Source organism: Podarcis pityusensis (genome assembly GCF_964106645.2).
Source record: "Podarcis pityusensis genome assembly, chromosome: 7".
NCBI lineage: Eukaryota > Metazoa > Chordata > Lepidosauria > Squamata > Lacertidae > Podarcis > Podarcis pityusensis.
This window is the reverse complement of record NC_138031.1, coordinates 7,178,081-7,192,037: the sequence shown is the minus strand read 5'-3', so window position 1 is coordinate 7,192,037 and position 13,957 is coordinate 7,178,081. Positions and strand designations below refer to the sequence as shown.

At 46.2% G+C, this 13,957-nt stretch overlaps 1 protein-coding gene across 1 annotated transcript in view; it reads right to left on the bottom strand.

Moving 5' to 3' along the window:
• Window positions 1-706: 706 nt before the first annotated feature.
• The window catches only part of KCNK9 (potassium two pore domain channel subfamily K member 9), an 83,723-nt gene continuing 70,472 nt past the window's right edge, over window positions 707-13,957 (bottom strand). Inside the window, exon 2 of the mRNA XM_081012698.1 lies at window positions 707-1,605. Within this exon, the coding sequence (XP_080868824.1) occupies window positions 767-1,605 (839 nt within the window). The 3' untranslated portion in view covers window positions 707-766. The remainder of the gene's footprint in view (window positions 1,606-13,957) is intronic.

Sequence of the window (13,957 nt, the reverse complement as noted above, 5' to 3'; positions counted from 1 at the left end):
TGTTTGGGGTTTGTTTTTTTGTAGGGATTTGATCTGGCAAGCAAAAGCAATCCTTCTTTCCTGCCTTGAACCTTTCTGGAAACAAAACATCTAATAAAATCTAGCATTAAAAAAAAAAATTAAAAATCACCATGATACACTTGGTATATTGACCATTTATGGTGCATGCTTGACTCAGCAAACGGAACAAAAGAGAATAGCAGCTTTTTCCCATTTCCGCAGCCCCTGCCATGTTTTGGAAGCCAAAAAGCAGGCCAGAATACAAGTTCTTCAAAGGAAGAATCGAAAGAAAACAAAACCAATACCTGATGCTTTGATATATACTTTGTTAGTCACATGGCACTGGTAGTGGAATTGTGCGTGTGCACCTATACCTTAACCCAGACACTCCACACACAGACACACTCGTGCTCTCTCACTCACACACACACACACAGAGTGACCTGCTTGTGAAGGAAAAGAGTTCATTAGGTCAAAAAGTGCCCGAGGGCACATTGAAAGCTCCCAGCTAATATGTGCAACTTTGGAATTTGGATACCCACTTCCCATCACCTCGAATCTTCAGACTACCGAGGGGCGGGGACATAAATGTAAGGCATACTTTGCTCCAGAGCTGAGTCTCAGAGGAAGGATGTCTCTTCCTTTGCTTGATTTCCTTGATTAATCTTAGCCTCGCTCTGACTTACACGAGGAATTCCTTTAAAAAAAAGAAAAACCAAAACCAATCTTAGGAATAAAAGATCAAAAACCCCAAGGACAAAGGACTTCAGATGGACTTCCGCCGTCTCATCAGCCTGTGGCTGTCTGTGAAGCTGTTCAAGCCAGGAGAGATGGAGCTCACAGGGGATGGGAAAAGGCTGTTTTTTAATGTGCTTGGCGAGATCTCCTCTATCTTGTAGGAGATAGAGTGAAAGTACTGGAGGTTCAACTTGGAGCTGAAGGAGTTTTGGTGGGACACAACCCGGCTGGTGTATTCGTGGGACCTGTAGCACATGCAGGAGCAATCCGACTGGAGGTCCGTCACCTCGGCTTTGTACCTCGGCCGCCCATGCTGGGAATCTTCTTGGATGTGGATGATCATGCTGTTATGGTTCCCTGCCTGGGAGGCACGTTCCTCAGCCTCCCGCCTCTCTTCCTCAATGTTCATGAACAACCTGAGAACAACCAGATTGAGGAATGCCCCAATGACTGTCAAGCCTACTAGGATGTACATAAAGCTAAAGGCCACGTAGAGCGGCTTCCTCTGGAGGGCTCCTTTCGTCTGAAGGGCCACGTAGTCCCCAAACCCTATTGTAGTCAATGTTATAAAGCAGTAGTAGAAGGCCTGGAAAAAGCTCCACTCCTCGCAGTGGGAGAAGGCCGCTGCTCCTATGCAGAGGGTCCCTATGCACGAAAAGAATCCGACGGCCACCATGTTCTCCATGGAGACATCAGTGCTCCTCATCCTGCAGCACCTTTTCATCCGCTGCAAGAGGTACTTGACAAAGGTGTTCATGCGTTCGCCAAGGCTCTGGAACATGACCAGGGTCAACGGGATGCCCAGGGCAGCGTAGCACATGCAGAAAGCCTTTCCAGCATTTGTTCCTGGGGCAGCATGCCCATAACCTGGAGAAGCAAAAGACAAAAACAGGTGAGTGACCAGGGAGGGAGGGAAGGTGGGGTGGCTGCTCCTAGGTGGAGCTACCCATCACAGGTGGACTTTGATCTTTCACATTTCAGTAGCACGCTGTGCAAGCCCAAAAATCAGCTCACATACTCTACTTCTCGCCTTCTGTTCGGTTCAATTCACTACGTCATAGTTGCAATGCCCTGCTGTTCCCCGCTAGGTTCAACGCCCAGCACGGTGGAACAAGTCGCCCTGCCCTAAATCTTCCTCTGTACCCATTCCAAATGCCCTACATTTGTCTACTATAAAGTCTCATGGCACCCAAAAACACTCCCCAAGCATCACCCACTGAAGACAACCATCCAAGTAGAACTGGAACCACTGCAAAACAGTTCTGCTCACCCCCAACTCGGACAGCTGCTCCAGAAGTATACCATTGTTGATGGTATTGAAAGCCACTTAGAGGTCAAGGAAGATTAACAGGGACACATTGCCCCGTCTCTCTTCTGACAGAGATCATCATATAAGGCGACCATGACCGTTTCTGTGCCAAAGCCAGGCTGAAACCCCGATTGAAATGGATCTAGAAGATCAGTCTCCTCCAAGAGCACCTGGATCTGGTCAATGGCCACCCACTCAAGTACCTTACCCCCAAAAGGGAGGTTGGCAGCTGACCAGTAATTACTTAGGTTCTCAGGATCTATGGATGGTTTCTTGAGAAGTGGTCTTATCACTGCCTCCTTCAAACAGGCAAGAACCACCTGCCTGATATTGCTGTATCATAGCAATATGATATTGCTATATCACAGCAATAGTAGTAAAAAGTGATCTGTTAACTAATGGTAGCAACAGCAGCTGCAGCAATAAATCCATGTCAAGATCTCCTCCTCCTCCATTTGCAGGATCTGAATGCAAATTGTGTGCTGCTGATTTCGCTTCCCTTTGAATTCACTTTTTCAGGCAATATGGGACCCACACTGCTATTCAAAACCGGAATGGAAGAAGCTTCACAAGCATTCTTCATCGTCATTCCATGGTAATGGAAATTCACCTTCCTTCTTGGGGCAATCTCTCCTTTTGACAACAGCATAAAGCTGGGGGTGGAGGGGGGTGAACTATGCCAAACCCTCATGACTCAGACATTTCTTATGCTGGCTGCAGCCTGAGATGGCAGATAACGACAGAGGAATAATTGCATCTGAAACTTAAAACAGACGTATTAGGAGGGGGAGGGTATGGTCATGACTGAGGTAACACACAAACTGCTTTTCCTCCAGGGAAATGGTGGCAAAGAGTGACGTAGATTTTAGGAATAACTCCAGTAATCCTTGCGGCATGCTGAATTTTCCTTAGCTCAGTTGTACTAGACGCTTAAAGGCCATTGTACGTAGACTGTGTATCTGAAGCATTTAAGCTGCTCTTGACTCAGGTTGCCCCATCATCTTCAGTCATGGTAGCAGACAAGCCCTTTCAGTAGCAGCTAATACTGTCATGGTCGGAGGTAGGAATGAACATGTCAGTTTGGGTTTCTTTCTGTTTCTCCTTTTCCCAGTCTTCAGTTAATCTCATTTCTGCATTGATTTGTGGTTTATGCATTGCATTAGGTCAAATGGTTTGCAACAATTGTTGTATTAGGCAAAGCTGCATTTTTTTAAATAAAAAAATGTGTATATTGGAGAAAATTCACACTAAAATGCTGGTGAATTTTCACGACTTAAAAAAATCCACACAGTGATGTAGAAAGGTGGAAAAATAAAAGTAAGGCTGGGAAAATTAGAAACTGGAAGAAACCAAAATTGACAGATTAGGCCTAAGTAAACCCATTAGTAAATACGGCAAACAGTGCATCCAGTTCTCTAAATTAGAGTTCGGCGTATTATATACACACCCAGAAAATGACTCCACTCCCCATTAACTTCTCTTTCCATGAGTGGAAATAACGAAGGTTGTCATCAAATCTTTTCTAAAACTGACTTTGCAAGTAGGGGATCTGTTACTGCTGAATAGCTACTATCATTTATGTTTATTTCATATTGTTTACAGACCACTTTTCTACACATCTGCACCCAAAGCAGCATACAGTTAAAATCAGTAAAAACAACAAAGGTCAATCAACAAAATGAACACTGAAAAAGACTGCTACAGAACAAAAATGCGAGGCAAATTTTGAAAGAAGGGCCCCACAAGATATACCTGGAGGAGTGTTCCAGAACTGCAGCAACAGCATCCAAAAATAAGCTCAAATCTGTTATACAGCATTGTAGACTACTTGGTAAAATCCTCATGGCATTTGCCGCTTATTAAGTGGGGGCTTTCTTGACTGTCACAATACTTGGTGGAGCCTCAAGACTACAAACTCCATGGTACAGTGTTACTATGACCAAAATATTGTTATGAGTTTGGGGGTGGCAGACTCCCCTAAATTCCTGGACCTAGTAAGTGTTAGAATTTAATCAAGGATTGGAGTGTTAAAATATAAACCAGGTAAGCTTCCTCATGAGAGGTGAGCCATTAAGAAAACAAAGGAACGGTGATGGTCCATTAAGAAAGCTAAGGAGAGGGGGCTCTGTGCCAGATGGCAAACTGGTGACACCTCTCCTCAATTTGAAGTTAGTTAGAAGGCAAAGCCAGAGTTTGAGGCAGATGTTTAGAGTTGGCTGTGATGTGACCTAGAGGGGGGAAAGGTTGCAGGTTGATAAAGGCAGCAAGCTAGGAAGAAGGTCGGAGTATGATTGATTTCTGCTTGAATCTAAGGCTGCACCTATGGGAGAAAGAAGATCCTTTTGGGGGGTTAATGCTGTGAACCCCTCCACCACAGGCTCAGGTTGTATATATGTGCACATAAACAATATTACCGTAAAGAGACCATAGTCTCTGCTGTGCCTCATTTGCAAAAGGAAGCATGAACCCCTGGAATCTCACACCACTCAGAGATTGGGGTGGCATGCAGCAATATGCATCCACAGAAATATATGATACCTGTGAATGTTAACAATAAATAAGCTAATTTTGAGCATATGAAACCGCAAAAGGAGCAGCTGAAAGCCAAAAGGAGCAGATCGATTTCCTGCAGCCAAAATGTTGCCTGGCTGCCTCTAGCCTTATTGCTATGCACTGGACCACACCAGCAGATGTGAATAAAGTTTAAAATAAGTGTAAAAGGAATCGTGCTCCTGCCCTAGCCGAGACTACAATCGCCTCCCAGAGATTAACAGCACGAGCCACAGGCCTCTTCTTCTCTCATCAGCTCTATCAGGTCAGGCGCCTGTCTTCCCTTTTTTTAATTCTGAAGGGTGGAAGGCCAGGCTGCAGCACGGCACAGCATGACTCAGAAGAAGGATGGCGGCTTCAGCTTGAAAAGTTACCCCCGGCACAGGTTTGTCTGCAAGTAAATCAAGTCGACTTAGCTAAATGCCTGTCAGCAAATCAAGCAGATGGCAGTGAAGAGGCAGAGTTGAAAGGGTCACCCAAGAAAGAGAAGGGGGAGATGGTCACAGAGTCAGCAAATTCCTGTCCCAGTGGAGAGGTGAGCGCTGGCTTCTCCTTGCAATCACATAGGAGGGAAACGGTATAAGGGACATGACTTTCTTTCCACATTATGATTCACCCTGACATCATAAGGTCCCAGTTCTCAATCCAGGACATGCATCTGCACTCCAAATACTTGAGAGAGCTATGGCCATCCCAGCTCATTCCAAAAAAAGCTTTACTCCAAATGCTACGATTAAGAAAATACAGTGGACGCTCGGGTTACGAACGTGATCCATGCGGGATGCGCAATCGCAACCCACAGCATTCACAACCCACATCTGTGCATCTGCGATTCAGCATTCCGGTATTTTGGGGTTTTGGCGGTCCGCAACCCAAAAAAAATGCAACCTGAAGCAGCTGTAACCCGAGGTATGACTGTAGTGGAGAAGAATTAGAACAGCAATCTTTTGCGCTGTTCCCTTGGAGTAAGCTGCACTGGGTGCAGTGGGCTTTCCAAGTTAACATGCATAGGACTGGGCCACAACAATGCGGTTTGGGGCATATCTACTCAGAAGTAGGTCCTATTGAGTTCAGTGAGTCTCACCCCCATTGTTTGTGCAGGATTGTAGCCCATGTCAAAGAAGTGTGCTTAGGAAGAAGGTAAGTGTCCGCTTTATATTAAGTTATTCTATCTAGATCAGTATCATCTACACTGACTGCCAAGGTTTTAGACAGGACACATTTCCAGTCCTGCATGGAGATCACAGAACTGTAGAGCTGGAGGGACCCCGAGGGTCATCTAGTCCAACCCCCTGCAATGTGGGGATCTCAACTGCTGGGGATTGAACCTGGGACCTTCTGCACTCAAAGCAGATGCTCTGCCGCTTGAACTGAAGGAAATCAAGAGATCTCAAAAGGATAAATCTGCAGGTGATTCCACATCAGCCTGCAGTGGGAGGAAGATTAAATATTTGAATCCTCGCCAATATATATTGCACACGCAAGACCATCAGGGAGCAAGCACAGGAAATAATGCATGATTGAATGCGCATCAGATCTCATACTTCCACCAGCACCACCTGCAGTCTGAAGAGTTTCAGCCAGCTTTCAGTCATCTGGTGAACTTGTCCGCTTGCCTGCATCCTCCCTGCTGAATTTGCTGAATCTGGGATTATCTTTTAGAGGGGAAAGGGTTCAGAACTCGGCGGGCTCTGCTACACAGTTATCACATCACATCCAGCCTTATGTCTTATTACACATGCTGAGGGGATGGAATCTGCGTGTCCTCGCGGCACCCCTCTGTCCCCATTTGCCTCTGCCAACCCTCCTCAGAAACTGTCCAGAGTATTATATCACAAGACATATAATGCCTTGAACAAGACTGCAGCCTGAAAAGGCAAACTGGCAAGCAGAGATGACCGAAGGAAATAACTCTTCTCTAGTTTAAACCAATCATGCCTCCTTGGATTACACACACACACACACACACACACACACACTGCTCACTTCACTCTCCAACCCCTCCCCTTGCAGCTTACAGAAACCCCTTCCTCTTATGACAGCTAAGTCCAGTCGCGAACGATTCTGGGGTTGCGGCGCTCATCTCGCTTTACTGGCCGAGGGAGCCGCATTTGTCCGCAGACAGTTTTTCCAGGTCATGTGACCAGCATGACTAAGCCACTTCTGTCAAAACCAGAGCAGCGTACGGAAACGCCGTTTACCTTCCCGCTGGAGCAGTGCCTATTTATCTACTTGCACTTTGACGTGCTTTCAAACTGCTAGGTTGGCAGGAGTGGGGACCGAGCAACAGGAGCTCACCCCGTCGCAGGGATTCAAACCGCCAACCTTCTGATCGGCAAGCCCTAGGCTCAGTGGTTTAGACCACAGCACCACCCGCGTCCCCCTTCCTCTTATAGATTGTCCCAAATGTGCACACACCCCTCCACCTACAGATCACCGAAACCTGAGCCCAGGAAACCTGAAGAGGAACAGGCAGGACAGCAGGCTGTTCCATCACCGTGCTGCAGTTTTCGTGGCTGCCTGCTGGTGGCCACACAAAGTGCAGCGTGATGACATCCTTGCAGTTTTACTATATAGCCCCAGCTGCAACAAAACATGTCTCCCCCATACCTCTACAGCCACAGCTTTTGGGGGTGAAGTAAAAACCTTCCACCTGTTTTGACTTCACACCCAAAGGCACACTCCTCTGTTGACTCTCAAGACAAGACGGATGCCAACCTAATCCAGCTTTCACATCAAGTATTTTACTAAGTAAAAAAATTCCTTCCAGCAGCACCTTAGAGACCAACTAAGTTTGTTATTGGTGTGAGCTTTCATGTGCATGCACACTTTTTCAGATACACTGAAACAGAAGTCACCAGACCCTTATATATAGTGAGAGGGTCGGGAGGGGTGTTACTCAGAAAGGTGGTGGGAATGGGTGATTGGCTGATAGGTGTGGTAAACCTGTTGACGACTGTTAACGACTGCAATTGGTCTTACAGGAAAAAGCAAGGGGTGAGACGGCTAAAAATAGCTTTATCATGTATAATGAAATAAGAATCCAATGTCTCTATTCAGACCAGGTCTCTCCATGGTTTTAAGTTTGGTAATAAGTTGCAATTCAGCAACTTCTCTTTCCAGTCTATTTCTGAAATTATTTTGTCATATGACAGCTACTTTGAGATCTTGTATAGAATGTCCTGGGAGATTGAAGTGTTCTCCTATTGGTTTCTCTGTCTTGTGATTCCTAACATTTTACTAAGAAACCTCTTTGGAGCCACAAATTCCCCTACATATTGCAAAGGATTTGGGGCCACCATTTAGAGTGCCCATTCAGTTTGCACAAATGAGACCAGCAACAAAATGCTGCAGTGTGGAGTGTTCCTGTTCAGGTTTCCAGCCTGTGATCCATGCTTTTTTCCCATTCCATTTTGCCTCTCCACAGAGCATGCCCAGTTCTCAAAGGGCTGGGTTTTTGGCTGGTTGAGAGGGTCCCCTTTGTGTTTTTTCCCCCAAAGCTGTTTTGTGCATCTGCAATCTTTTAAGTTCCCCCAAGACCTCTGACACTCCTCTCATGCACCATTTGTGCTGCTTTGCCAATGTAAGGATTGTTGACGGAAGATTGAAACACTACTATTCTTCGAAATCCATACTTGAATGAACTTTGCAGTGCCATTCTCCAACCAAGTAATTTGCAGGCTTTGAGCATGCATCAATGCATCAGTGAAAATGATTTTTTAAAATGCACTGTATTGGGAGAAATTGCTTGCAAACCTGTGTAGTAGTCAATGTTGCAATGTTGCATGCAATAATGTTTCTGTTATCCTAAAATACTGGTGCACTTTCATTGGGACCTTTAATTCGCAAATGGATGTAGAAATGTGGAGAAGTTAAGATTGGGAAAATGAGAAATGAAAAGAAACTGATTGGATAGATCTGCCTACCCCTGCACATCCTGAATCTAGTGTACTGTTGGCATGGCAGGCAAACATCAATCATGTTGTTCTGCCCATTGCTTCTGCCCATTGCTGATGTTCACCTTGAGAAGCCCCTGAGGAGCCCTCAAGGATCCCCAAGATTCCCTGGAGCGCAGTTTGAAAGCCTGAAGTTATATATGAACTGAAATGCCGGGAGTGGAAGGGTTCCTCACAGCAATCCCTGGGGAAATCTGTAAAGAGCTTTGCAGAGCCTGCCATTAGGAAGTTTTCCTTACATACAGCCTACGTTGAATTTCTCTGCTCAATTGCATCCCATTACCCTTCGCTATACACCCCCTACATCATTGCGGAGTCTCTCCATTCTTGGTATTAAAAACCTTCTTCCAGCACTGTTAGAGAGTCGTTATCTCCTGCCTCAGGCAGAAGCCTCCTACTCCAGCAGTTGCATCCGTAAAAAATATAGAAAGCTTACTTAAAGCTGTGAGACCATTGGTCCATCTAGTGCAGAACAGCTGACACTGGCTGGGAGCAGCTCTCCCAAGGTTCAGGCAGAGTCTTTACAAGCCGTATCTGGAGATTCCAGGGATTCAGCCTGGAACCTGCTGCATTAAAAAGAGATATTCTGCCACTTAGCTACAGCCCATTCTGCTGTGCCAGCAATATTTCTGCATAGGGTGGTTTGTGTGAACAGCTGCTCCGTGGTCTAGGGCTCAGCTTGGAAAGTGGCCTGGGTCAAACAGGTGCTCTGAGACTGAGGACGGAAAGGGTGATGGCCAAATCCTACAAAATCTCATGCTGTGGGAAAGAGAATCATTACCAGCGGTGGCAAGAGTGGGGGGAGAACTGGCATCTGCCAGCCATCATATGAGGAAGAACCACGGATTTGAGCAGGCAAGCAAAGGTCCCAGGCTCGGTGCCTGGCATCTCTAGGTAGAGTTCGAAAGGACTTCCTGCCTGAAACCCCATAGAGCTGCTGCCAGTCAGTGTAGAGGTAAAGGTACCCCTGCCCGTACGGGCCAGTCTTGACAGACTCTAGGGTTGTGCGCTCATCTCACTCTAGAGGCCGGGAGCCAGCGCTGTCCGCAGACCCTTCCGGGTCAGGTGGCCAGCGTGATGAAGCTGCTCTGGCGAACTGGCACCAGAGCAGCACACGGAAATGCCGTTTACCTTCCCGCTATAAAGCGGTACCTATTTATCTACTTGCACTTAAGGGTGCTTTCAAACTGCTAGGTGGGCAGGAGCTGGGACCGAACGATGGGAGCTCACCCCGCTGCGGGGATTCGAACCGCCGACCATGCGATCGGCAAGTCCTAGGTGCTGAGGTTTTACCCACAGCGCCACCCGCATCCCACAGTCCGTGTAGACAATACTAAGTTAGATGGACCAATGGTCTAACTCAGTATAAAATAAAATAAATTCCTTCCAGTAGCACCTTAGAGACCAACTAAGTTTGTTATTGGTATGAGCTTTCATGTGCATGCACACTTCTGCAGATACACTGAAACAGAAGTCACCAGACCCTTATATATATCTGTATCTGTATATGTATCTGAAGAAGTGTGCATGCACACGAAAGCTCATACCAATAACAAACTTAGTTGGTCTCTAAGGTGCTACTGGAAGGAATTTTTTAATTTTGTTTCGACTACGGCAGACTAACACGGCTACCTACCTGTAATCAGTATAAAGCAGTTTCCTACATTTCTGCAAGGACTTCATCCACTGCAAGTTGTGGTCAAACAAGTTGGAGACAGGGAGTGGAATGGAGAAAGGAATCCCCATCATTGTGGCCAGCTAAACCTTATGAAATCTCCCACCCCATTTCCCCCACCTTCCAATGGAAAGAAAGCATTCCATGCCAGCTCTACACACTGCACTGATCCAGAGCTCCATATGCACAGAGCCCCACATTTTCACGGGGAAGTATTCAACCAAGCAATCCCCCCATTTGCAATCTGAAGTGGTACAACCAACCAACAGCTCTTTGTCGTAATGTAGCAAAGAATAACATTAGTATTTGCCGACACAGTAATTTAAGGCTATCTCACATTCTGGCAATTCCCATCCTGCAGAGTTTTCATCCTTTCCCCTTACTACACTTCATAGGACCTTGCATATCTCCTGCAAGATGAGCAACTCTATTTTCAATGAAATTTCAAGGGAAGAAATTCCTTTTCTGGGTTTTCATTTTGGGGGTGGGCGAAAAACTTAAAAGGAGCAAAACTGTGTCAGTTCAGTTGTGTCCCCCTCCCACTTCTAGGCTAAACAATAATAATCTCTTCAGTCTTTCCTCACACACCCTGCTGTCTTCACCCTTGAGCAACAGTGGCTTCCCTGAATCCTTTCCTGCCTTTTTGGATTTTTTTTCAATCACCAACTGAGGGTCTGAACAGGCATCTGTGAAATCCTGCTCAGGAAGAGGCTAAGATGAGGATGCTGAAAGCACCAAGCCAAGCCACTGCGGCCAAGGAAGTAAATCTGTCTTGTTTAAATTGTGGAAATTGATCCACCCATCCCAGTTAGCCATTTTTACAGCAATTTGTCTCATCAATAGGCAGCTGCAGTTTTCTACAAAATAAGCCCATTTCTCTGTTGTTTACAAAGAGCAACCTTCCTCGATGCCAGATTCTGACATATGCATCCCACGGTAAATTTACAAGAGGCGGTGGAGCTAGGCATCCCATCTTAAACGTTCTGACTATGCATAATCAGGGCGATCCATCATTTTTGTTTCCTGTGAACTGGAGGCCCAACATATGAGCCTGTGTGAAAGATCCAGCACTTTCAACAACTTTGCGTGGATCCCTGAGGAAAGGCCACCCCCAAGGCCAGCCTTACCACATTGTGATCGATGAAGCTGGGAGGAGTACATTGACCATCTCCAGAAAGGAAACATCACTTTCACTCTTCCATCCCTGGCTTCTCACTATCCACTGGACAAGTCAAAGGCTATGTACACCAGGGATCCCCAAACTAAGGCCCATGGGCCGGATAAGGCCCGAGGGACTCATTTATCTGGCCCGTGGCGACCCCCACTGCCGCCACCCGCTCTTACCGGCACTGCGCTGCAAGGCTGCCCACTTCCGGGTCGGAGGACCACCAGAAATAGCTTGTGTGCATGTGCAAGCGTTAGTTGCGCATGCACAAGCGTTATTTCCAGTGCACATCCAGGTCGGAGGAGGCCCGTGCACATGCGCACAAGGTATTTCTGGTGCTCCTCTGACCCAGAAGTGTGCCGGAAATAGTGTGTGTGCACGCGTATGGGCACACACTCCCCCGCCCTCTGGCCCGCCACGCGATCGGCACCGGAGACAAGTTTGCTGACCCCTGATGTACACACTATAAAGCACATTCAAAGCGCATCACTTTCCTCAAAGAAATCTGGGCACTGTAATTCACCCCACACAGAGTTACAATCTGCAACAGCCCTAAACAAATTACAGTGCCCAGAGGGTGGCAATGCTACCTGTCCACTTCTTCCTCCTTAGTAGCAGTGCTGCCCTTGTAGAACTTAGCAGAGAGGAGTATGGAGACAAAATTAGATTGAGGTGGCTCTGTTTGAGCTATGGGCATTCCAGCCACCACTTTGATTTGAAAGCAATAACCTGGCCAGTTGGTTTCAGTCCCTTCTTCACCAGCCTGCAAAAGGAAGCCTGCAATATTTCAGGAGAGACCAAAATATTTGTTCTCGTAACTGGTTAAAGCTGGTTCTGAGTGTGTCAGTGTCATCCACAGAATGAATGGTACAACCCCACCACCACAAGTGTCAGGAGTGCGTGCAGGAGCCAGGCCCTGTGACCAGTAGGGCTTCGCAGGACTGGGGCCTTCCTAAGTTTGTTCTGGAGAGGCAAGGCGCAGCCACACAGGTGAGGCAGCTTGGTAACTCACTGCACCTGGTGGCAAGAGCCAGGAAGGGATATAAGGTCACCATTTCCCTTCGGCTCTTTGCCACATCAACACACTTCCTGCCTTGCTGCATTTGACTTCTTGCTTCCTGATCCTTGGACCTCGGCTTCCTGATTCCATGCTTCTCGACCCTCGGACCCTTGACTTCTGGACTCTCGTTCCTGCTCCCACCCCGCCATCTTGCCCCTGGTCCCAACGTCCTCAGCCAGGACTTTGATCACCAGTAGACCAGACCGTGACAACAAGTCATTGCAATGGCCACGCCACTCCCAGCCATCTCCAACCTGAAGCCCTCCAGATGTGGTTATGACTACAGTTCCCATCTTTCCTTACCATTGGCCACACTGACTGGGGCTGATGGCCATTGTAGTCCAAGAACATCTGGAGGAAACCAGGTTGAGGGAGGCTGGCATAATCTGAAAGGGACTGTGAAAACAAAGCCAAGAAAGCAACAGCCCAGGGGCATGGTTCTGTGGAGGTTGCATCTCTTCAGAACACAGTTCACCAAGTGTGCCAGCAATTTTCTCTGCTTCTTGTGGCTTATTATTATGTTTTCTCCTTTCATGCTTTGAAATCAAAAGCTCCCTTTCCAGGCTTAGTGCAGTTTGTACCATGCTATATTTGCCTCCAAAACTCAATTTCCTTGGAGGGGTTTTGCAGTTGTTTGATGAAGCTGCTTATCAGGGTACACAAAGAAATGGCAGTGATTTCCGACAAGCCACACCATGCTTCCAGTTACCAACCATTCTGTAGTTGCAGGGAGGGGGAAGAAAACATTTTCTGAGCCTTCCAATCAGAGCAAAGACAGGGAATATCTCTAAATTTTAAACCCTTAAGTATTAAGAAATTGGTAATTTTAGGACTCGGCCTAAAGTCACATGGCTCAGGCAGTTCCAAATGCCCAGAGGTTCTTGCACAAGCTCTAAAAAAAAAAATTGCTTCCAGCCATTCTTCATTCTTCTAGTCTGCCTTTGAACCCAAAATCATTACAGTCAGGGAAGGAAATAAGCAGTTGGATCCAGAATAAGACTGTTGCAGGATTCGAGTAAACACTTACAATTAAGAAAACAAATGTAAAGATTAAGAAACAACAGTTTGGAAACTAATTAAGGATAAGACATAATTGGAAAGAAAATATGGTATAAAAAAATAAATGATGAGAATATAAGAGCATTTAATCAAAAGATAACAGTTAAGCAGAAGCAGCAAACATTTAATGAACCAGAAGGGGAAGTTGAGGGAAGTCATAGTGTGGGGGGATATTTTGATTCTTTTATTATTTTTCTTTTACATGACAAATGTGTGGAATATAAAACTGTAAAGTTCATAATTAAAAAAAAAAACAGAATAATACTGTTGCACTTAGTTCCCTGTAATCAATGGAAATTAACACTAACTTGTTGCATTAATTTCAATAGCACCCAAATATAGTCTGCCCATGGTTGCCAATCGTCTAGGACCAGTCTGAACACTTGGGGTAATGTCTGTCTGCTTCTGTGATTAGAACAGCCTTCATCTGCTGGTGAGAAAGGAG